This window comes from Cupressus sempervirens, chromosome 1, assembly GCF_028749045.1.
Source record: "Cupressus sempervirens isolate cs-2001-9-10 chromosome 1, ASM2874904v1, whole genome shotgun sequence".
In the NCBI taxonomy this organism is placed as follows: domain Eukaryota; kingdom Viridiplantae; phylum Streptophyta; class Pinopsida; order Cupressales; family Cupressaceae; genus Cupressus; species Cupressus sempervirens.
Window position 1 is genome coordinate 494,564,032 of NC_143118.1, and position 25,879 is coordinate 494,589,910.

Below are 25,879 nucleotides of genomic sequence, written 5' to 3' on the forward strand. Positions count from 1 at the left end.
AGGTCCTTGCTGACATGAATTCGGGTGAACCTAAGAGGACTTACAGCAGTAGGGTCAAAACAATGAAATAAAACACCTTAAAATAAATTTTTTTAAATAAATTTTTTTATGCAACTCTAAAAGGAGCCTAATAAAAAACATTTCACTCATCTAATCTCTCATTTGCTCACTCATTTTCGTGTACCCATTTTGCTAGTTTTAAGAGAAGGTTGTAGAGATTATTTGTTCCAATAATGAGGATCTAGATATTGTTGCAGTCAGGGATGAAGCCATTGATCCCTCATTGTTTGATGACCCATTTGACCCTTGAATGGCATTTGATACTATGACCATTGATAAACTATTAACACTAGCCATTTATCATTAATAATGTTTCAAACTTTATTATTTGGCATTTGTATCATATATTTTTCTTGATTTACAGAAAAGATTATACTTACAAAAAAACCGTATCAAATATAATTATCCATATCTGCAAACAACTTCATAGCCTGTATCAAGATATAAGAGGCAAGAGTACGGACTGTTGAAACAGATAAAATGTAAGAACGGTTCCTTGGGGAGGTAAGAATGACAGAGCATGGTATGCATTAGATGATAAGTGGTTGGCCATTTTCAAATGTAGAGTTTTACTTTTCAATGAACAACTCTTCAAAACATTGTCAAAATGTCATCCTTTAAGCCAATCACTGTCATGCTACCAAATTCTCTGTTTTGATAGATTTTGGTACTATGGAAAAGTAGAATTTTCAGCAATTGGTTTCGTAATTAATAAATTAGAATGCAGAGAAGAACTGCTGTAAGATTTTGTTGTATCCACAAGATAAAAATAGACTTTGATCACTGTATCTCTCAATCTGTTTTCTGCTCAATCAGCATAAAATACTTCTTACAAAAAGACTTATCTAGATTCTGTTTTGTACTTTTTTTTCTTGAAGTACAGATCAAATTATGCTGACAAATTGATCTCAACTATCAGTCTTTTTTTCTAAAGATATCCTCGTAACCTGTATACAAAGTAAGAGAAACCAATTAGGCATATTTGCCGATATGCTTGTGAAAAATTTGTACAGGAGAATCCAAAATAGCTAGAAAGCATTTTGAAAAACATGAAAAAAAATTGTTGATGGACTAGTTTATAAACGAACTAACCAGAACCATGAATGATGGCTATGTCTTGGCCTGCTATTTCAAAGTGCTCGGTACCTACTAGTTCTATGCCCAAGGCAGTAATCACAAATGGAAATGCTAAAGTAGGAGACACGGGAGATTTGGCAATCTTTATAAACCTGTGACCTGCCCAGGACAAAAAGAACAGTAGAAATTAAATGTGTGAGCATAACTTACAACAAGATATCTACCACTATATCAAAACCTTGTTAACAGAATAAGCCCAAATTACCGAAGGAGTGTCTTAAATATTTCTTTCAGAAACGTATGCTCAAATACAAGGAATGAGAAAAAATTTAAGAATGCATATAAGTTATGGAAGTTTCAATCAAGAGTAAGCTTTCAATTAGCTTTTTCAACAACAATTTTTTTTTTTGTTTGATAAAGTAGAGAGGGATCTATTGAGGCCCTTACCTTAAAATATTTTCAGTAGCATTGTAAATCATAGATATATAAGTGCGATATATATTATATATCAATATTTCTGTTTTTTTCTGAAAAACCAAACAAGCAAGTCAAATGGCCCGCTTCTTAAAAGCAACCCAATACCTATTTGCGGAAAGTAGAAACAAAACTACTTTTAGAGAAAAAAATTCTAAAACAAATAATCAAATAAAATCCTAATAATATGCTCAAGTGCATCTCGTGCAAACAATCTAAAATAACAACTTTTGCCACTTGATATATATATTTTTTCTAAGTTGCCGGTTCAGATTCTGGTATGGATGCAGGTTTGCAGTTCGGGTTCGAAATTCATCCAAATATTTTTTGGGTTGGGTTCAGATTCGTTTTGGCTTCATCTGTACCAAAACATATCTTTTAAAAATATGCGTGTGTGCACGCAAACGATTCGGGTTCAAAATTCATCCAAATATTTTTTGGGTTGGGTTCGGATTCTTTTTGGGTTCATCTGTACCAAAACATATCTTTTAAAAATGTGTGTGTGTGTGTGTGTGTGTGTGTCCAAGAAAAAGTAAGTCCATAAACCACTTTGCTAATAGTAAAGCAACATAGGAAAATACACCACCATATTTATGTTTCAATTTAATAGGATACTAATTGCATCATTTAGCCATATATACAACATCGTACACTTGCTTGGTCACATACATTGGACATATTTCCATATCAAGGGACATTTTGAGAATGAAAGGAATCATCAAAAGATAAGTGCAGTTATCTGATTTTTTTAATATTGCTTAGAGGATTTCTAACCAAGCTAGATCAAAAGTTGAGATTCAGATTTGAAGCCATGGATTCAAAGAATATATCATAAATTTTAAAGAAATTCCTCTATAATCGTCAATTTGGACTTCACCAATTGTCAATTTGGATTTCCTCTATGAGCAAGTTTTCATTTTCACTCACAAATGCATAAATGACATATAAACCTTATTTTTTGGCCTTTTTAGTGGTCACTTTTAGGGTTGGAAGGATCAAATAAACCAAATTAGACAAAAAAACACTTCAAAAAAGTAAAAACACTTCAGGTTTGTCTATTGGGCAGCAAACTCTTCAAAATTCGCTCTGAATTCTGCCCAGATTCCTCTAACAGAATTTGCAGCGAATCTGTGGCTCTCTAGGAGAATTTGGTGAGAATTTGACGAGGACCAGACTTTGGACAGAATTGAAAATTTGGTAACTTAGTTTTTTTAAAATTCAAAATAACTTTGACTAGCTCATTTGACTGTATTGTCTAAAGTTAGCAAAAGTTTCCCTATTTCCTGTGAAGTTTGTCAAAACAAATTAAAAATCACAAGATATGAACACTCCAATGCCAATTCCGAGGCTCTACAACTGAAAGCTCAAACAATCAACATGCTGATGACTCCAAAAAGAACCTGAACCTTCCAGCCCGAATAGGTGCCAAATATGACTATTCTTTCTATGTGATGAAGACCCTACTCTTTTGAATTAAGCCTTCATCTATTCTCAATCTAATTACGTTTTTTTTGATGATGACTACAATCCTGAAAAGATAGCCTCCTCTTCCTGCTTTTTTAAATGTTTTCTAGTCATGGATCTCTATAAACCCACTAAAAGATGAATAATTGCTTCAGAGAGAAGAGTTGACTACAGCAGTAGCAATAGAAGAATAGAACTATGGCTATGCTGAACACTATCCTCCAACGGTGGCAACCTTTAAACTCCTTCACAATGTTGCCAAACATCACATCAAACCAGAAATAAGCATAAAGGAAAACCTGTTTTATGCTATGAATAGAAGAAGCATGAATGAATAGCAGTTCATGCTTTAACACCAGCTTTTCCTTAACATAGGTTGACTGGGCGCAAGGTAGTTCTACCCTTTTTAAGTATGATAGATTTTTTTAAGCTGGACTTTGGCATTGGAAACTTTAAAGTGGCTGACTGTGGTAAGGATGGCAGAGTTCCAGTCAGAAAGTGTCCACTTATTCATGCTTAAAATCCACTTTCACAGAGGTGTGTTTCAATAATGTTCTTCCCACATTCTGGCACACTTCACTATTACACTTACAAATATAGAACCATTTTCAATAAATATTATTCACTTTTTTAAAACATCCTCATACCCTGTAGACAGGCAAAGATATTATAGGCAAGAGTAAAGACCGGTGAAATATATAAAGTGCAAGAATGGTTCCTATGTGAGGTAATAATGTCACAGAACAGAACAGTATGGAATAGCTGAACAAAAGAACAATGACTCTGCAAATGTGAAGATTTATTTTCTGAAAATCAACTTCAAAACCCTGTCAAATAAATTTATTTCAGAAAAAAGCCTTGCATTGTTTCAAAGAATGAAATTGAATGATAAGTATGAAATTATATTCACACTATTTGAAACTGGGTATAGCTAATTTAGGAAATTATTTTCCTTTATTTATTTGTCAATCTTATAACTCAGGACAAGATTGTCTTTCTACTTTTCCACTGTCATTCTTGGCAAATGTGGAATGAATATCTATTACAATTATATCACTCAGGACAAGATTGTCTTTCTACTTTTCCACTGTCATTCTTGGCAAATGTGGAATGAATATCTATTACAATTACTCATTTTATAATCAATACTCACAAATTGTACTTAATACAATTTTATCCTCTTTTATGCTTTTCTCTTTTATAGAAAAAATACCAAGAAAGAACTCCTAGTTCTAACAATTTTTTTAGGTAAGTGCCAAAAAAGTGGGTGGCTCCCTTTATTGAATCGTAAAAATTAAACCACCTTATGTAAAACATATGCAAGATCCTCACCCAATTTATAGAGACAAGTACATAGTTTCTATTACAACAATCTACCAATAATCCAAAGCACAAACAGCCAAAGAAAGCCAAATCAACATGCCCGTCCAGGACAGAAACATGAAGTGCTCCCTGACAGCCATTGGGATCATCTCCCCAACCCACAGCGATCCTTAATGGATTTGGCAATCATTTTCAAGAAGAAGACATCCATCCTCATAGCCAGCAATGTCAATGCAGATGCCATCAATCATATCTTCCTCAACCCCAAAATTGGCTAAGCCAATAAGCAACGTACTTTGCTTCTTTGAAGACATGAGATATAATAAATCCAATTTTGCCATTAGCTCCCAAGCCTGCTTGACGTGTGCAGTCAATTTCCAGTTTTGACAGTGATCTCTTTTAATACTGTTAATACAAATTAGTGGATCTCCTTCAATATCAATTTGTATCTGACCTCTCTTGCAACATTCTTCTAACCGTAAAACCAATTCATTGAATTCCGCCTGGTTATTGATGGCCACACCTAAAGAACCGGCCACAACCAAAACAACCCTGCCCTATTCGTTCCTAACCACGGCCATATCTTGCTCTTCTGGGTTACCTCCCATAGTACTATCACAATTGATATTGAGCCTGCCACTTTGGGGGACAAGCCATCTAGCCAACCTACGTTTCCCAACTTTGATACTGGAAGCAACACAAACTCCAATAGAGCATAGGACCCTCAGCCCCAACTAAGCCTTATCAATTCTTCATCCCAACTATTGAAAGAGAACAATCTAGACTTGGACACTAGAATGTCCCCATTTTCACAAGCATCAAAGTTTGAAGGATTAGCCTATTATTGTGTTCCTTGTAGGCTAATTATTGTATATTTTAGTTTGGTCTTCATTTGGTTCAGATTGGACTTTGTTTAGCATACTTTCATGTACTTCCTATTTATAATAAGTTTGAGGTTCATCAAGTAAGACCCTTCCCATTTTTAGTAAGGAACTCACATGAATAGAGGATATAGTGGTTGACTCCGAGTTCAAATGGTTCATCATAATAATGAGTATTTTTGGAGTTATGACATTTCAGTTTGACAAAAAAAGTAATACATTCTTAATCATTAATTAAAATTGCACATCGTTAAATGTTGTTTGACTTTATTATTAAAAAGGACCATTTATTGATTATAAAGTCAAATTATAAAGTGCATATGAGAAATAATGGAAAGTGTCAATTTAAAGAGAGACACAAGTGTTTATTAAGATATACTTTATATTATTTTGTTGTGCTCCAAATGGAGGGAAATATAATAAATTATTATATTTCAAACTTTGCAAAAGAAAGCGCATATATTAAGTTATGTAAGGAGTGAATTTGAAGCTTCCAGCCAATTTGCCTTGGAGATTATAAATGCATTCAATGCAAAGATTAATTCATTCTTGATGCATTTGGTATTTTGTTGATTTTGATTAGAGTTGGAGACAAGGGTTTGAGTCTTAGGCTTGAAAATTTGTCAATTCTTCCACGTTTAATAGCACAGTGGTCCGACTAATTGTGTCAGGCGTTGGCTTCACTCGGAGGCCAGGATTACTATCATTGTTTGCAGAGATCAACAATTAGCAGCCCCATTTCATTTCAGACATCTTTACAAGAGAGAAAAAATAATTATATTGTAGATTGCATCAGTATAAAGAGGCTGTAACTGATGAAAAACTTGGAAATCTAAATTCTTTGTAACTGATGAAATTCTCCAGTAGCAATTGCAGCACACTGGAAATGAAGTTTCCTAGATGTCAAGCTAAATCTAATGAAAAATGACATCCTCAAATCAAAATGTGCAGTTAAAAGTGGACGACAGTCAGGTTGCTACAGTCATTGAGCATTTTGATGTTTCTTGCCAGATGTTAGCCATCTATGGTTGTAGCACTCTCCTGTGATAGATTGGCACTATGATGGAAGTCTTTCCTTAAAGAGTTTCATATACTCCTTGAAGCAATCTGAACAATTAAAGAAAACTATTTACAATTATTGGCTGACATAGACTACCTTCTGAAGTGGGGTTGCACTTGCTATGATGTGCCGAGGGGAAAGAAAGAGGAGGTTGACGAGCTCACTCACGAGCTTGAGGTGATTATAGAATTGTTGGAGAGCACCCAACTGGCTCTTCAGGAATCAAACCACGGTAAGATAAGGTGATCAAGGAATTGAGCCAAGCTAAGTCTTTATCAACTACAATTACAATACAAACTCCTAAAATGGTAGTTGATGATGACCTTACATCCACAAGTTAGGGTGGTGGATGTGTCAAGGATGTTGCTACACTCATAACAGTTAAGAGGTGCAGTTGTTACGGATGAGATAGGAACATCAATAGAGAACAATAGAGAATCGCACATTGGGTCTAGTTCCTCTGAGTAATACATTGATAGTACACAGAGCAGATTTTGGGTAGCTCTTGTGATGCAAAAGTGGATTCATCAGTGAGTTGTGTGATAGTATATGACACTACATCTTCTTCAGGGGACATATGCAGAGTATCATCTAGTTGGGAGGGTGGCTCTCATGTTGGATTGCTTCTCTCTTCAAGGAACAAATCTGTTATTTCAGTTGATTTTGATTGATGGTATGTTGAGCCATAGAGTTGGAGGAATCAGCCAAAGGTTACTAGAGAGAGTTGAGTCACCCTTATCTCACTTAGACTAAACCCACAAGTATGTTGAGTACCTTCTTTGAAGAGAAAAGTTTGATGAGAGACATTATGGGATCAGGGTTGGTAGTCATATTTGTGATTTGAGGTGCATTTAGAGGGATTTGGATGCATTTAATTGGAATGCCTCCCCTTATTTCATAATAAAGAGTATGCTATTGGGTGTGCAGAGAGGCTTGGCAAGGAATCCGCTCAATCAGCTATTCAGGGTTAGAGATTGGAGCCATCTTCTAATTCTTGAGTTGATAATGATGAGTCATTGGCAGAGATCGAATCCTTTTACCATGACTACACAATGAGAAATGCTAATCATTTTTCTTTTGATCAGCATATAAAGGACTTGGTTGTGCATCATTGTGGAATGGCTCAAGGATTATACCATCCTTTATGGAATGGGTATATGTTACATCCCAATTTTCGACCCAATTTAAAATGTTCATATAACCGTTGAGGTTCACATGAAGTCAATTGACAATTAAATTTGTTATAATCCTGCGAAATGGTAAGATGGTTAGGCATTATAATTTCATATGAAAATAACATGCTAGTTGATTATTTTGTAAAGTTTCTACGAATTCTATAATTGAATCAGTGATTAGATTCGATCTTCTTCCTCTCCTTGTAGCTTGCCATGAATAACTTCAAGTTATTGTCTTGAATTAAATTAGAAATATATTCTGAAAACTGTCTTTTATTCTGCAAGTCGTATGTGGGTAGTATTGACTAAGGAGCAGACTAATTGTTGTTCTTGTGTGCTCTTAGACTTCAACCGTACCAACTATAAATAGAGAGACCTAGGGACATGTCGTTACAAGGGACACATCCCTTCCAAAACATTCTTTAACTTATCCCTAGAAGTCGGTGACCTTTTCCATAAAACAAGTTTAATTAATACTAACACAAAGGAGTTTTAGCTTAAATCTAAACTAGCATTTTAAGGATAGACACCGATATCATAAGGAGGATAAAGCAAGGAAATTCGATCAATCTATATCATGTAAGAACAGATCAGACCAATCTGTTATCAGATCAGTAGGATTACAAGTTATAGAATTAACATTCCCTCTTAACTTAATAATCATACTAAGGGATATCATATCTAGCAACATCAATAAAGATGAACAAGCAAGAATTGATACTCTATATCTATCTAGATCTTCTTAGCATGTGGTATCATAAAACACATGATCCAATGTCATATTACCAAACCTGTGATATGACAAATCACTACTACTAGTGATAACAATATACAGGATAAATCTAAAGAATATTTTAAGTTCTTCATTTATCCAAGTTATGACTCATAGATATTGATATTCCTGTATCACAACATGATACTGAGTTAAGATCTACTAGAACACAGGATAAACCTTGGAGAATAATAAAATTCTTTCTTTATCCAAATTGTGACTTATAGACATAGCAATGTCTACATCACAATATGATCTTGAACTCATCTAGAACTTACAGTAGAACTCTACTATTTAGCACATTATCTAAGAGATCGTCATCTCTCATAATGTCTTTTACACAAGCCTTCATTATCTCAGAGATCGTCAACTCTTAAATAATGAATACAAATAGTGGAGCCCATTACAGTCAATAGCCTGACAATAAAATTATTTTATACATAATTTAAAGAATACAAATGGATTACAATTCAATCATACCAAGTCTTCTCCTGAACTGATCTATCTTCACTCTAGATAGAGGTTTAGTGAGTATGTCTGCTGACTGATCTACATGCAAATATATTCTAATTTTATAGTATTCATGTATGCCATATCTCTTACATAACAGTAAGGAATTTCAATATGCTTGGACCTGTCATGAAAAACTGGATTCGCCAAAAGCTTGATAAAACTTTGATTATCACAATGAATAATCGTAGGATTCATAGCTTGCCCAAATAATCTCACAAGTAACTTCCTTAGCCAAACTACTTCTCGAAAGGCCATCGTTGTTACAATGTATTTGGCTTTTGTGGAGTTTTGAGCTACTGAGGACTGCTTTCTGCATATCCACGATATCATTGTTGATCCTAAACCAAAACAGCATCCTGAAGTACTTTTTTTGTCTTTAACACTTCCACCCCAATCTAAGTTGGTGAATCCATGCAAATCTAAATCAACTTTCTCATATTTGAGCCCAAAATTAAAAGTGCCTTGTAAGTATCTCATAATATGTTTAACTGCAACTAGGTGAATCTCCTTTGGCTCACACATAAACTACCTTAACACATGAACAACATAGCAAATATCAGGTCTTGTATTTACTAAGTACATAAGGGACCCAATCATCTATCTATAGAGTGGAATCTATGCAAGGTGATTCGGCTACTGCTTCTTTAAGTTTATGTAGATTAGTCTCCATAGGAGAAGACGTAGACTTGCAATTCCACATTCCAAATCTCTTCAAAATATCTGATTTGTACTTCCCTTGATTAAGTATGATACTGTCAGAATTTTGTCGTACTCTCAGTCCTAGGAAGTAATGGAGTCCCAAGTCTTTCATTTCGAATTCTCTAGTTAGATCTTTCTTGCATTGATCTATAAGATGATCATCACATGTTATTAGTAAATCATCAACATACAGTATTAGAATTACCATATCATCTTTATCTCTTTTATAATATAAGTTTGGATCAGCTTCATTCTTGAAAAATCCTAAGCTGGTGAAATACTTATCAATTCTTTCATGCCAAGCCCTTGAAGCTTTTTTAAGCCCATAGAGAGCTTTCTTGAGCCTGCAAACAAAAACATTAGGATATGAGTTTCAAATCCTTCAGGTTGTTCCAAATATACTTCTTCTGTAATCTTTCCATTTAGGAATGTTGTTTTTACATCCATCTGATGTACTTTCCGAGGATGTACTTTCCATCCCTTCAATGCTGCAATTGCTAGGACTGCTCTTACAGAGGTATATCTATCAACAGGAGCAAAGGTTTCTTCATAATTAATCCCTTCTTTCTGAGAAAATCCTCTGGCTACAAATCTAGCTTTATACCTCTCAATGCCACCGTCAGCAACAGGCTTTATTTTAAATATCCATTTAGAAGAAACAACTGATTTTTCTTTAAGTCTTGGAACAATTTCTCAAACATCATTCTTCATAATAGGCTGGTATTCTTCTGTCATAGCTTCATTCTAAGCTGTATGTTTAATAGCATCTAAAAGATTGGTTGGTTCTGTTTAGACAAATCATTCATGTTTGTTGTATAACTAGAAAATCTCTTAGGTCTTTTGCTTTCTCTGACTGGTCCAGAAGGTGCAGCAAAGTCCTATGCTTCCTCGATTGTTTTAATGGCCCAAAGTGGTCTTTTTATTGAATTTTGAGTTTCTTCAAGATTTAGATTTTTAATTTCATCTTCAATTTCTTCTATGTTCTTTCTCTGAGACTCAAACTCGGTATTTCTTTCAAAACTAGGTAAAGGAGAAGGTTCTTCAGAACTTAGGGCTCTTTTGAATGCTAGATCTTCTTTAAAAATTACATCCCTACTAAGTTCAATACTTTTCTGTCCAAGTATGAAAATCCTATATGCCTTAGATGTTTCTTTATACCCTACAAAAATACCTTTCCTCCCAGAGGGTTCTAACTTGATTCTCTTTTCTTTTGGAACATGGATATATATGGGGCACCCAAAAATCCTAAGATGACTTATATTAGGTTTAACCTAAGTAAATACTTCTTCAAGAGTTTTATCTCTAAGGTAAGAGTGAGGGCTTCTATTTTGAATATAGACAACAGTACAAGAGGCTTCTGCCCAAAGATAATACTCTAAATCTTGATCAAATATCATAGCTCTAGCAGCTTCTATAATTGTTCTATTCTTTCTTTCTAATACCCTATTTTGTTTAGGATTATAAGGAACGGTGTAGTCTCTCTTAATTCATTTTTTTTACAAAACCTTTTAAACAAATTTTAGGTGTATTCCCCTCCATTATCAGTTCTAAGAGTTTTAATTTTATGTCCTAATAAGTTTTCAATTAATGTTTTAAATTCTTTAAATCTCTTTAGGATTTCTTCTGATTCTTTGTACTTTAAGAAGTAAATCCATGTTTTCCTAGAGAAGTCATCTATGAACAAAACATAGTACCAGAATCCTCCGAGAGAAGGAACAGACATAGGTCCACATAAATCTGAATGAATTAATTCCAAAACATTATTTGTTTTCCTAGTGCTATCATGAAAAGGACTTTTGGTGTTCTTACCTAGTGCACACCCTTTGCATATGCTTGAGTGGTCTTTATTTAGTTTAGGTAGACCAGTTACCATCTTCTCCATAGTTGATAAGGTTTTGAAATTTAGATGCCCTAATCTTCTGTGCCATATTTCATTTATGTCTGCAGCTTCATGAATTAAGGCTTGAATAGGTCGACTAGATTCTGAATTTAATTCATACAAATATCATTTTCTGTGACCAATCAACTTCACTTTCTTAATTGAGGAGTTCTTTGCCCAAGTTATTACTTTATCGTCTACGAATGCAACATTATGCCCATCACCTTCAAGAGCTGTAATTGAGATTACATTTGATAGTGATGAATACAATACACGATTCTCAGGATCATACTTATCTTCTTCCTTAGTAACGTTTGTACAGTTCGCTTGTTGTTTAGAATTCTCAAGACAATTTGATATGTAGTATCCAAACATTTCACATCTAAAACACTTTATTTTGGATAGATCTTTTTTGGGTTTTCCATTCTTTTGATGTCCCTTTTTCTTCTTGAAATGCTTCTTCTTGCCCATATAGGAGTTTGTATTAAGAACATTAAGTTCTTCATCTTCCGTTTTCAGTTTCCCTCCTTTCTTTAATTTTCTAGATTCTTCTTGAAGGCAATCCCCTTTAAGTTTGTTGAAGTCAGGAAGTTTATCTCTGGCACTTATTCCTTGTGCAAAAGTTTCCCACGAATCTGGTAATCCATCTATAGCTATCAGTGTTAGTTCCATGTCACTAATAATGGTTCCTATACTTCATCTCTAATGCTAGCAACCCTTAGGAAATAATAATTCATTGATTCTCCTTTCTTTATTTGTATGTGATTTAGTTGCCTTTTCTATGCGAGAACTCTAGTTGCATTGTTGATCTCATATGCATTTAGTAATGCCTTCATCGTATCAGATGTTGTCTAATGTTTTGTTAGCATAGGTACAATATCATTCTTTACTCCATCTAATATGATCTTAATGGCTTTTCTATTTCCTTTACTTCATATAGTTTTATGAGGTTCAATACTAGGTTCTTTGGATGCTCTATCAACAAATTGTTTTACATCATTTTCTTCAAGAATCATCATGATTCTGAATTTCCAAGCCTCAAAGTGTTCTTTCCCATCAAACCTATCCTCTGGTCTAATTGTGTATGCCATTGAAGATAGGAGATAGATGCTAAATATAAAGTTTGATTACTGAATTTTTGCAGAGCCTAGGTTCGACTACCAATTCTCTAATACTATGTCAAGTTTCTGCAAATTCTATGGTTGAAACAAAGATTAGATTCAATCTTCTTCCTCTCCTTGTAGCTTGCTATGAATAACTTCAAGTTGTTGTCTTGAATTAAATTAGAAATATATTCTGAAAATTGTCTTTTGCTCTGCAAGTTGTATGTGTGCAGTATTAACTAAGGAGCAAACTAATTGTTGTTCTTGTGTGCTCTTAGACTTCAACCATACCCACTATAAAAAGAGAGAACTAGGGACATGTCCTTACAAGAGACATGTCCCTTCCAAAACATTCTTTAACTTATCCCTAGAAGTCGGCGACCTTTTCCATAAAATAACAAGTTTAATTAATACTAACACAAAGGATTTTTAGTTTAAATCTAAAATAGCATTTTAAGGATAGACGTCGATATCTTAAGGAGGATAAAGCAAGGACATTTGATCAATCTATATCATGTAAGAACAGATTAGATCGGTCTGTTATCAGATTAGTAGGATTAAAAATTACAGAATTAACATATTTATCATGAATTCATGGAATTGAAAAGGCAGTTAGCCATTATGATCAATTATGATTAATAACTTGTTATGGTAATTGTTGTCAATCAAGATTGCGCCTATAGCAAGATGTAAAATCTAGCTATCTTGCTGAAACAATGGAAACTCTCTCGGGTGGTGGGTTGTCCTAAAATAAGAGAAGAATCTCCGAGCTAGGCCGGTTCCTAAATTGTGATCACCTAATCCTAAATTGTACTCGAGATAAGGATAAGAAATGAATGAATGAATAATGAAAACTAATCTAAATGAGGTGATACACCAATAGTTTTGAATGTAACTTTGACCACTTCAGCACGAACTACGAAAGACAATTGATTCACAATACTCAGACAAACACGTAATGACAAAAGTGTTTCTACGTAAGGACTAGGATCTCCTACTTTGAAAGGGTTACCTAAGTTTTACCAATTTTCTGCAAGAAAACAATAATCACAAACATAGACCTACAAACACATGTATCACGATTCAAATATGCAACTAGGAATGTAACTAAAATGAAGGCGAACACAACATTAAAGTAAGAAATTCACAAAATTGCACAAGAATCTATGAGAAGGAACCGTTGAATCTCTATAATCAATGCTGGAAAAATAATCTCTGCTATAAATGCCCTTACAATCAACTCAAAATCTGCAATGTGCAAAAATCTGAATCCGAAAGGTCCCTCATAATGAGTTGAAAGTACAATATATAGAAAAATAACCTTAACTCGGATTCCATCATCATGCCTAGAAAAATTCACCCAAAAATGATGAAAACTATGAAGAAGCCTCTGAAAACTACTCTCAACCAACTGCCCAACTGATGGATAACTCGAAAACTGCCTCTAGCTCCTCCAAATCATGCACAAAAACCCAAACTCGGATGCATCAAGTAACCCAAAAATATAGCATGTAAAACTGCTCCTAACTATGCAATATATGCATAAAATAGGCTCTCAATAAGAACTACATGCATAACTGCCCTTAACTGCTCCATAAACCGCTAAAAATAGCACTCTATAACCTCATCACTACATGAGAAACTGAAACTGTCCTTAGCCTCCAAAAAATAGCTCTATACTTAGGTGTTAACTAAATGTCCTTTCTTGGAGTTCAAAATTAGCTTCGCAACTTCCTCTCCTTGCATTTAGGTATTAAAATATTTGGAAACTCTTATAATTTCCTTTAATTAATTAATAAAATCAATGGTCTTATAATTACAACCACTTGATATATTAATTTTACAATCAAAGCTCTTTTTTATTATATTTATTTAATATTATCGTGTTTATTATTATCATCATTTTTATTTTTTTATTTTTATAAACACGTTAATATTAAATAAATATTATAAAGGAAATTATTCTTTTATTTATATCAATATTAATATGTTTATAATTTAATTTTCAAACATATTAGTATTGATATAAATAAAGGGAAATTATAAAACATAATGTTTATTAGTTTTAAATGTATAAAATGACTAATATAAAATATTATTCATTACATACACATAAAGCTAAAATAAAAATAGAGTTTAACAAATAAAAGAATGCCTAACTCCTAATTCTTACCTTATGGACCCCAAATTTCCATGAAATATGGCAAAGAAATAAAGTATGAAAACGTCCAAAGGCAAAAGGAAGGTAAATCATTTTGTTGTAGTCTCATTTTATCATTCACGCTTATGAGAAAAAGGGCTTTCATCCAAACCCTAGCCGTGTGGAGATTTTGCTACAAATTTACCTCTTACTGGTGCATTTTGGATGCCATATTTTGCTTCTTTGGCCACGGGTTCTTGTGATATTTGCTGAGGACTCCATATTATTGCTTTGGGTAGCGGATTTTAGTTGATACTGGGCAGTATTGAGACGCCATGTATTCTTTTGTTGGGCGTATTTTTCTACTATTGGTAGCCATTTTTTTTCAGATTTGGGTGTATTTCTCCATGGTTGTAGTCATTTTTTTTTATGGTGAGCATGAGTTTATCATGCTGTATGGCCACGAATTTTTCTTTGTTGGATAGGTTCATATTAGAGCTTGTTGTGGTTATTCCTTCTCCATATGGGTTTTATCTTGGACGCTTTGGACAGCGATTTTGCTTGCAGATCTGAGCGTGAGTGTTGGATTTTCATTCTTCTTTTGGGCGCCATTCTTAACCAAGGGTTTTGATCTTATACATTTGTAGAGGCTTTCTACTGTTGCACATGGAGATCTGGTGCATTTCTTGGCATTTTTTCTCTAGTTAAAATGCCAGATCTGAAGTTCCCTTTCTTGTCGTGACTGTATCTCTTCTTGGAGTCATCGTGGCTTGATTCTCTTGCAACCATTAAGTATCTTGGTCAGATAAAAACTTTGCAAATTTTAGCTTAATGGTGAGTACTATTTCTGCTGTTTAAAAAACCCATTCATTTGCATCTTCTGAGGGCTTTGTATAACTGACATCTTCCTTTGCTGAATTAATGTCATGAATAACAATTTTCCTATGGATTTGAAACCAAGAAAGAAGTTATATGTGTCTTTTTCGTTCTTTGCTTCCTGGATCTTTAGAATATGAGATATTCATGTGGATGATAGAAAAATAATCATAGCCATTAATTCTGATGTTATACACAACTTTTCAATCATTCTTGACCATCAAAAAGCGAAATGGGTTTTGCTTTTTGAAAAAAATGATACTACTGCTGTGGATGGCCATATTTTCATTTTATTGAAACCCCCAGAAGTTGTCTTTGTGCAAAAATGCCCAAGAAAATTGTAATAGGTGGATGATGTGATTATTTCTTCCTTTCTCACAGCTCATTCTCTGCAGATGACGTTCCTGAATCTGATATTTTGTCCATTTTTCTACAGAAGAATGAAGCCTCTTGACACATTTGCTTGAGATACAAAAGAGGCTTTCTGTTAAAGCTTCATATTGTAATATTTTACTGAATATTACTTCTCATTTATGCTAGCCATGTATGGATAATTGTTAGCACGTTCTGTATGCATTTATTTATTTATTTTGAGCTTCTAATTCACTGGAAAATGTTAGAATTTACCCTCCTTTCATAACTTTCTATGTGATCATGAATTGAAGAAATTCTTAGAAAGGCATCAGAAACTTGACTTGCTGCCATAAATGCTGTTTAAGATATATAAACTATTCTCTTTTAAATTTCTTCACCAGTTTCTCTAAACAGTTGCAAATATCATACCTCTTGATTAAAAATTGAAATCTTTGTTATGCTTGAGGTTGATCTTTCTTCCATACACTGCTATGGCTGAATAGTATCCTCTTTCCATTTAAGAGTTTCCTTTTCTACAAATCTGACCATCATTAGATGAACTTGATGTGTTGTATATTAAGAAATAATTGCAGTATGAGAATGAAGTCCTTTTCACCCAAATTCAGTTTTCTATTCTTTTGAGATATACTACAATGTTGAGGTCCTTCCTGTTCACTGCATCATTATATTTTTTGTAGCAAACTTCTCCCCTTTTTCTATTGATTTGGCACTGATAATTAGTTTTGACTAACCTTGTGACTGATTGCATCCGTACTTTCTTGATATATGCTGAAATATACTTGCAAAAATACTTGAAATTCTTTTAGCCTAAGACTTCCAACTTTACATGTCCTCCATGATTCGACCGGAAGGTACCATACCTGAAACTTATGTATGCCCCCTCAACAATCTCCTCTCGTCCTTTGCCTTTGCCGCTACATGATTCAACCAAAAGGTTCCACGCTTGTAGTGTATGCGTGTCCCTTCAATGATCTCCTCAAATCTTTGGTCTTCGCCCCTCCTTGATTTGACCAAAAAGTTTCATGCTTGTAACTTATGCACGTCCTTTCAATGATCTCCTCAATGTCTTCAATCAGCTACATTGGTTTGACTGGAAGGTCCCATCCCTGAAACTTATGTATGCCCCCTCAACAATCTCCTCAATATCTTCTGTCTTTGCCCGAACAAACTCAGCCAAAAGGCTTCATGCATGTAACTTACGCATGATCCTTCTATAGCCTCAAGTCTTCATACCTGTATCTGCACATGGAACAAACTCATTAGTAAAAACATATTTTGTCTTCTTCAAATTTTTCTTTCCTTCTTGCATTTTAGCATAGTTATCTGAATAACCATGTTGTAGAAATAGCAGAGTATAGATGATAGGAAAGTTTTCTATTGTTTAGTTCATATGAACTGACCCATTTCTTCATTCATTTTTTGCAGGTTTACTCCCAGATGGAGATGCGGGATCAGCCCTTTGGCAACAAACCTTCCATTCAGGCAATGGATGCCTTTCCTTTTATCTCCCTTTCAGTACTTTTCTATTTGTACAATGTGTTTAATTCAAATATTTATGTTAGGAGCTGAGAGCACTAGTAATATCTGAATGCATTGTATTCAAGTACTGTGTGAACATGAACACTTTGTAAAATATTTTTGAATACTTGAATAAAAAGTATTATTTTTGGTACTTGTATCCTGAAAAAGTGATCAATTCTCTTCTTTATGATTCTTGTACTTTGCTTACTGCATTCTTTTTGTTCTGCACTGTATATTCTTAGCAGCTAAACACACTTAGTCAATAGATAGAACATATTTAGTTTAGCGTAAAACATAACAATTTAAGAGGCATGTTAAATTGGTAACAGTAATATGACTGAACTACAGAGAATTCCTTGTAGGGAGCAAGTCAAAGGGGTGGAAGCATTGTCAGAAAAGGATTGGGCACAAGAGAATCATCATCACTAGGCAAATGTGTATGAATCATGAATCACCATGGTTAAGGATCTAGTGATTGCATAATAGGATACACACATTAGACACGCGTGAGCTATTAAATAAACATTTAAAACATTAATCATTTTAACTTAATTAATGTGTACCTCAAATGGCTTATGGTTGACTTTTCCACCACATCATTATAATACATATTTATGTACGGACACAAATATAAATTAAAGGTGACGACACCATGGTATTATTTTATACAGAATTTTATCTATTTAATACGTACATTTAAATAAGTGTACAAGAAGATAAAATAATCTTCTAGATGAAACGTGTATTTAGATATACATATTTAAAAGGTACGACCTTAGATAAACATTTAACATGATGTCATCTTAATAAATATATTTACGTGCAAGTAAATAAATATACATATAAATTATCCTTGTTTTATAACCTTCAAGTTTTTTTCCATATTTATTCGATTCTTTACTTGAAACAGAAATACACAATTGGCATTTTATACTGGTGTCCAAGAAGGAAAAACATTCTTTGAGAGTTACTTCTTGAAAGATGGGAGAAATCGAATGCTTTTACATATATTTGGAAGCCAAGAGAAGTCAGACACGTCTTTTGTCTCCACACGATTTTACTCCTGCAATTTCTTTCCACAATTTTAATCCTTGTTCTACACCCTTGTTGAAGGCAGAAATCAAACACATTCTGGTATTTACGGATTGCTCTTGTGAGGAAGTCGGCTATTAAACATCCAACCAGGCTCATGTTTTCGTATTATGTTTGACTAGGTTAAGTGGTCACTTCTTTCCTGAGTGATACATCTTCATTCTTTTGTTCTGCATTATAAATTATAACAGAAGGAAGTACGTCCCTAAGAAGTCTGCAATTTTCCTTATGTTCTTTCCCCTACATATTTTTTGCCACGATTTTCCCATTTCATCTATACTTTTTCTGAAATACCCGATTGGTAATCACACTAGACTACCTTTAGAGTTCTTTCCGTGAAGGAGCTGGTTGATAGTGTCCAACCAAGACTCAAATTACTTTCTGAATTTACCAGGTTATGCGGTTGCCTCCCCGTATCCAAATGATTATATGTTTTATCAAATACTACTACATTTGTAATTACAACAGTAAGATGCAGTTCTAGAATATGTCATACATCATCCTTGTTATAATATCATCAGATAGTTCCTCTTTAGGACAGAACTTCTTATGATGAGTCAAGACCAAATATCCATGTCATGATATCATATCTTTATTCTACCACTGAATGTCAGAATCAAATGGTATTTATTATGCAAGTCTTAAGATTATATTTCTCAAGTCATAGAAGTGCGATTTGCTGAAAAACATGTAATATTCTTATATCAGTCAAGGATCAACAAAAAGAGCTAGTTGCTCTAAGATTCAATCTCACCTAGGACTCACCCGGCTGAATAGCCAAGGAAAAGGGTGAAGAGGTGAGAGTGAGGAATCTACATTAACATGAAAACAAAATCAAATGTGACAACAATTATTTATTATTTTAAAAGGAATCATTTGATAGCTCATGCATGTCCAATACATTCTCTATTGTCAAGTCGAGTGGTGTGATTAAGAACCAAGATGCTCAGTGGCTGACCAGGTGTTCCATGTCTATTCCAAGTAGGGAGGGCCTTTCTAGTTAGAGAAAGTGTCAAGATAAGTTTGAGGTCTATGGTTGGGAGGTTAAGCCCCTGACAATGTTTCCCCTCTCCATGAGATGTCAAGACGTGCATCAGATAAAGATAAGTTGAGCATTCAAACATTTATTGGTAATAGATATTTTTAATTTTATGATATTTATACAAATAGAAAATATGATAAATTCATTTATATCATTTAATTCAATTATTCCCTTTGACGTAAGCAACCTTTCTCGTTAATGTAATTGGCAACCAGTTAGATTGGATGATCTTCCAACTAAATATGGAATATATTTATAGAATTGTTATTTTTGTCTTTCATTTATAAGAATAATGATTATGAGCATATCTTCTAAACTTATGTCATCGCCACAGTTAGCATTAGGAAGAAAAGGAATGAAACAGAGATAATCGACGCCCCAAATGATATAGTGGTATCTGATGTCCTAAATGATATAGTGGTATCTAACGTGCCGAATAATATAGTTGTATCTGATCCCCTTGATGATCCAATGGTAACTGATGCCCTAATTAACATAGTGGTATGTGATGCCCTAAATAATCCAATGATAATAGATGCTCTAATTGATACAGCGGTATGTGATGCCCTAAATGATCCAATGGTAATCGATGCCTTAATTGATATAGTGGTATTTGATGGTAATCGTCATTTGATTTTGATATATAGAGGTAATTGATGGTAATCGTCATTTGATTATAAGTGGTATTTGTGGACTAACCTAGGTGTTTGCAAAAGCATCTCTAAATTGATTTCAGTTTCGAATTCCATGGTATGTAGATTTTAATTTTCATAGTAAATTCATTGATGGTGTTTTCAATTGTTAGTTATGAAATTTCATTTAACTAATTGTAACCGTTAATCTCATTTACTTGAACGTAACGGATATAACTATCTTCCTATGAAAATGAAGTAATAACTACATCTCTTGATATGTTGTTAGTTAACAACCGAGAAAAAGTGGTTGTTACAATATACATCACCTTTAGTTGATGGGGTAGTAGCTGCAAGTTGGTGGGAGACTACTTTCACAGTGAATACATCCATGGAAGTTTAGTAGAGAACAAATATTGTGGTTGTGACATAGGAACCCTTGGGAGTCCCTATCTTCCTAGTACAATTGTATTTCACACCCATGGGAGATTCGTAGAGTTTAGAGGGAGATTTGGTGTGGCAGATGCTTTGAGATATCCCTACCTCCTTACAATGGATGGATGTGAGTTTGGTTTATACTGGGATCCATATAATGACATGGTTGACACTGCAGGTTGGATGGGTCGCATTGAATAACTTCACCATTGTCATCATGCTGACAATGTGATCATATAAGCTTAGCCAAGGTTTGAGATTCTTCTTCTTAGCAGGTTTCTATTCAAGATGTGGGATTCCTTGTGTGCATAAGGGTTTGAAGATAGGTTCATTAGGGAGTATTGCAGTGCGTACATGATTTGGATTACTTGCAATTTCACTTTCAATCCTCATGTACATGCTTTGTTTTAGATGCATAGTTTCAATACAAAGAGATTAGCCTATTATTGTGTCCCTCTTAGGCTAATTATTGTAAATAGAGGGTCTTCTAAGGCAAAGCATTGCTTAATAGAGTATCTTATCTTCTCCAAAATTTCGTATGTTCTAGTTTGATCTATGTTTTTCTCAGATTGGACTTTGTTTGGGCTCCATTTCATATACTTACTATTTATTGGAAGTCTGAGGTTGATCGAGGAGGGGCTTTTCTATTCTTAGTAAGGAAATCATATAGATAGAGGATGCAGGGTTGACTCCCTGGTTCAAACGGTTCATCAAAATAACAAGTACTTTTGGAGTTATGACATTTTAATTTTTAATAAAGTAATATTTTATTAATAATTAATTAAAAGCGTGCATCATTAAATGTGATTTGACTTTATTATTAGAAGGGACCATTTAACGATTGTAAAGTCAAATTATAAAGAGCATATGAGGAATAAGTGTCAATTTAAAGGGAGACATAGTTTATTAAGATATATTTTATATTATTTTGTTGTGCTCAAAATGAAGCTAAATATAATAAATTATTATATTTGAAACTTTGCAACAAAAGAACATACGTTCTCTAAGTTATGTAGAGAGTGTAACATCCTAGCCATTATTTTTTCACAAATTCCTCAAAAGTATTTCAGATTTTTTTAACAAAAATTGCATGCAACAAAATCAAATATCCAACAAAAAAAATAGAAATCCTTCCAAATAACTATTCAAATAAAACAACCTCAGAAATGTTATTGCGTTATAATAACCAACAATACAATTACAAAGTATAATCCAATCTCAAAAAGAACAATACAGTCAGCTAGGAAAACTAGAAATGAACCTGCAACTCCATACGTTAACTCCATCATGAATTCACCAAAAAGATGAGCCGAGTTTGCGTCCAATCCACCAAGAACCTTGAAGGTTTCCATCCTCTAGATTTTGCAAAGATAGCTAAAAGCTTTCCCAAGTTTCTCCAAGAGAAAATTGAAATCCAGACTACATCCAAGCATGAAGAGAATGAGCATCTGCAAGTCCTTTGTAACAAACCCAGGTGTCTCTTCAATTTCCCTTTCCTATCTCTTCATATTTATTTGTGACTTTTATCAATCCATTTTAATTTAATACATCAATAATCCATCTAATTATAAAGTGGCACAATAGTTGAGTAATAAACATTTTGGCATTAAAATAAACAACCAATTGAACATAGGAACCCATGTGTGATAGCTTTCTATAAAGCTCTCAAAAATACGCTCCAAGTCCAATACTTAAATGGCCAAAAGACTAAACCCTATTGACTTACTATAAATAGTAACTATCTGGAAACCCTACTATATCAGCTCCAATTCGCTTTGAACTAGATGTGCCTATGCCAAATGATCTAGGTGGATCTAGAAATGCCACAAAGTTTGGTCTCAGAATCTCTCATATTTAGCATCATTGCGAAGAGCTCTGAAAATTGAACTTAACACAATTTGAATGGGGTCAAAAGGAGTTCATACACAGAAGTATGCTCAGTCAAAGTTCAAGTCAAATAGATGAACTAGAGGTTGACTGGAAAATGGTGAAAATGTATTGTCCCAAATCCAAGCAAAAATGACAACAATCTGAAGTGCTCATCGCATTAATCCCAAAATTATTTTCATTTTCGAAAATGGAGTTCATATGCAAAAGTTATGGTCGTTCAAAGTCACCTTAGAAAAGGGTTGACCAGATGACATCAACAAATAGTCAGCAGAGCCAATCAAGTGGTGACATGTGGCAGATGACATGGCAGCACATGTGGCATGATAACATGGAAGAACAAGGTGACATGGCATTATGAGTTGCTCCAATCACATGGTGACACATGTCCTCCCATTATCCAATAATTTGGTACCACATGGCACCTAGGTGGCAAGCTTATTGAGATAAGTCTATTTGTTTCAATAAAAATCACTTAAGGAGGTTCAAACACAAAACCTCTCATTTACTATTTTACCTCTCAAGCACTAAGTCACCCAAGATTCTTGGGATAAGGTTTGCAACAACTCAGTTTTAAATGCATTTTAAACGAAAAATCCCAAAAATAGAGGGTCATGTGGTTTGACTTTGAACAACCAACCTTCCAAACCCTAATATTAGCTCTTAGCTGCTATAACAAACGCTTATTTCAGGATATGGTTCAATGGATTTCTACTTTGTTAACTTTAAAGGCGATCAAACAAGCCCGATAAGCATTAAAGGTTTTCTTTCTGTTTATCCATACAAGTATTAGTAAAACCGATTGTTAAAGATAATTTGAAAGATTTACATGGGCTATTTATGAAAAAATTATTTTTTATTTAAGGGGGAATGGTTATCATGTTGGTTATTTGGCTTTAAACCAAATACGGTAAATTTGTATATAAAAAAAGAGTCTTTTTGTTAGAAGGGGGGAGAATTTTTGGAGGAATAGGAATTAGCCTTCAAAGAGAAATTATTGCGAGGGATTGTTAGGAAGGAATATCGAATTCTTTGTGAGAATTTACAAGGTGTTATTTTATACCAAAACTTGTAGAAGGAAGAAAATAGAGCATGAAGCCTTGAAGCTTGAAATTCGTAACAGGGCAATTTTACTTGGCAAATTTTATAAAGCGGCCCCTAGATTGAGAAGCAAACACAAAGAAGTAGTCCTAATCGGATGAACTCCATTATCAAGTGCTTGAGTCGCTCTTCTACCTGTTTCTTGTTCTCCCTTTTATATTTGAAGTGTTTAATCATAACTTTATTACGTAACCTCTTGTAAATTCAACGGTTAAAATGCATAACCATGCAATTACTGCCTAGATCAGCGAAAAAAATCTATATTTTGGATTACATCATAGAACTTGTAAATCCTAGTTTATAGATCAAGTTTGTTATTAGAGCCTGTTTTGCAGGAAATTGCAGGTGGGGAATGTTGATAACGTTGAGGTCGAAACAAGGAGAAGGTTTCTCTTGAAGAGTTCAATCCAAAGATTGGGAAAAGAACTTTTCCATGAGTACTGGCATTTGAACAAAATCTTCCTAAGAAATAATTTTATCATTTGGGCTATATGCAACAAGCTATTATAGATTGGAAAAATCTCAAGCAAGCTAGAGGACAATTTGCGCAAGAAAGCATTAACTCTTGGAATTCCTCTTTATACACAAGATACTTTGTTAAAGTATATAGGTGGAATACATTCATATTTGAAACATACAATATTGATGGTTAGTCCTTCTAACTTTGATGAAGTGTGTGTTCAAGCAACCCATATTGAAGCAGGTGGACGAAATACAAGTTTCAGCTCAAAGGAGTTTGTTCCTCCTAAAGGTAACAAGAAGGGTAAGAAAGTAGTCGCAGTGAAGAAAGAGGAAGTTCACATTGTAAGAAGAAAGGGCATGAGGATGCAAGATGTTGGAAACTACATCCAGAAATGAAACCAAAGTGGTTTAAGAAGGATTGAAAAGGAAAGCAAAAGACTATAGTTGTTGTTCAAGATCTAGGTTCAGATTCTAATGATGAAACAAAGATATTAGTTGTAGGTTTGAAAGGTAAAGCTTTTGTTGGTACTAATTCTACAATCCATGTTTCATATACTTCTACTTCCAAAGTCATGATGTTTCTGAGGATAGTAAAAGTGTGAATTATTTCATATAAGGGTGATTTCAAAGAACATTAAAATCGACATATTGATAGATAGTGGGTCCTAAGTTAATCTAATTTTAGAATAAGTTGTTAAACAATTGGGATTGGAAACTAAGCTGCATAAGAAACCTTATCCATTAGGTTGGGTGTGCAATGACGACAGCTTGCAAGTAACTAAGTAATGTAAATTAAAATTGACAATAACATCCAAGTACATAAATGAAGTTGGATTTGATATGGTGCCTCTTGATATCTGTGGAATTGTGTTAGATAGCCCATACTTATATCAATATGATAGAAAAACTATCTTCCACAAGGAACATAAGTATCATTTATTAATGATGGAAGTGAGTACATTGTGAAATCTCATTTCATGAAGAATGATGGATCAATTGTAAACACAATACATTTGAAAATGATTGTAAACTTAGACAATAAATTGAATCTCATGTCTGCTAGAGTTAGTGAGGATTAATGGCAAGCCAAATCAAGTCTTCAACCAACAATGGTAAACGGGGGTTTTGGATAATTCATTTTCTAATGATGTTCCCATCAAAAGGTCCAACATCTTGACATTTTTTCCATTTCATCAGTTTGCTCAACATCTTTGCCTCTTTTCCTACTAGTTGTTACTATGTGGATAATGGATGTAACAATCAATACTATGTATAGTTGATTGTGTCAGTAGTACTATCTCATTTTTCATTGTATTTGTGCTGAGTTAGATATTCAGAATTCTAGCAAGTTGTATAGGTGATACAAGACAAGTGAGGCAAACATTCCCTTGATTCCATTCTATGTAAAAATAGACTTTTGGAAGTCCTAAAGCTTCTCAGTGGGGAGGAATGATCTAGATGGATCTAGAAAAGCTAAAAATTTGATAGTCTTAGAATCTCTCAAATTCAACATCACCGCGAAGAGCTCAGAAAAATGAACCAACACAATTTGAATTGGGTCAAAAGGAGCTCATATGCAAAAGTTATGCTCAGTCAAAGTTTAGGTCAAACAGGCAAACTAGAGGTTGACTGGAAAAAGGTGAAAAGTGTATTGTTTCGAATCCAAGAAAAAAGACACCGATTCAAAGTGCTCGTAGTGTTGCTTCTAGAACTATTTTCAGTTTTGAAAGTGGAGTCCATATGCAAAAGTTATGGCTGGTCAAAGTTACCCAAGAAAAGGGTTAATCGAATGACATCAACAATTAGCAAATAGTCAACACAACAAATCAAGTGGAC

At 34.0% G+C, this 25,879-nt stretch overlaps 1 protein-coding gene across 7 annotated transcripts in view; it reads right to left on the minus strand.

The window, feature by feature from the left end:
- Window positions 1-436: 436 nt before the first annotated feature.
- Window positions 437-25,879, minus strand: part of RAD51B (DNA repair (Rad51) family protein) — a 198,286-nt gene continuing 172,843 nt past the window's right edge. For all 7 annotated transcript variants that reach the window (XM_089828919.1, XM_089828899.1, XM_089828915.1 and 4 more), the window contains 2 exons: window positions 1,153-1,296; window positions 437-1,007 (listed from right to left, as the gene is read on the minus strand). In XM_089828919.1, coding sequence (XP_089685045.1) covers window positions 976-1,007; window positions 1,153-1,296 — 176 coding nt within the window. In that variant the 3' untranslated portion in view covers window positions 437-975. The remainder of the gene's footprint in view (window positions 1,008-1,152; window positions 1,297-25,879) is intronic.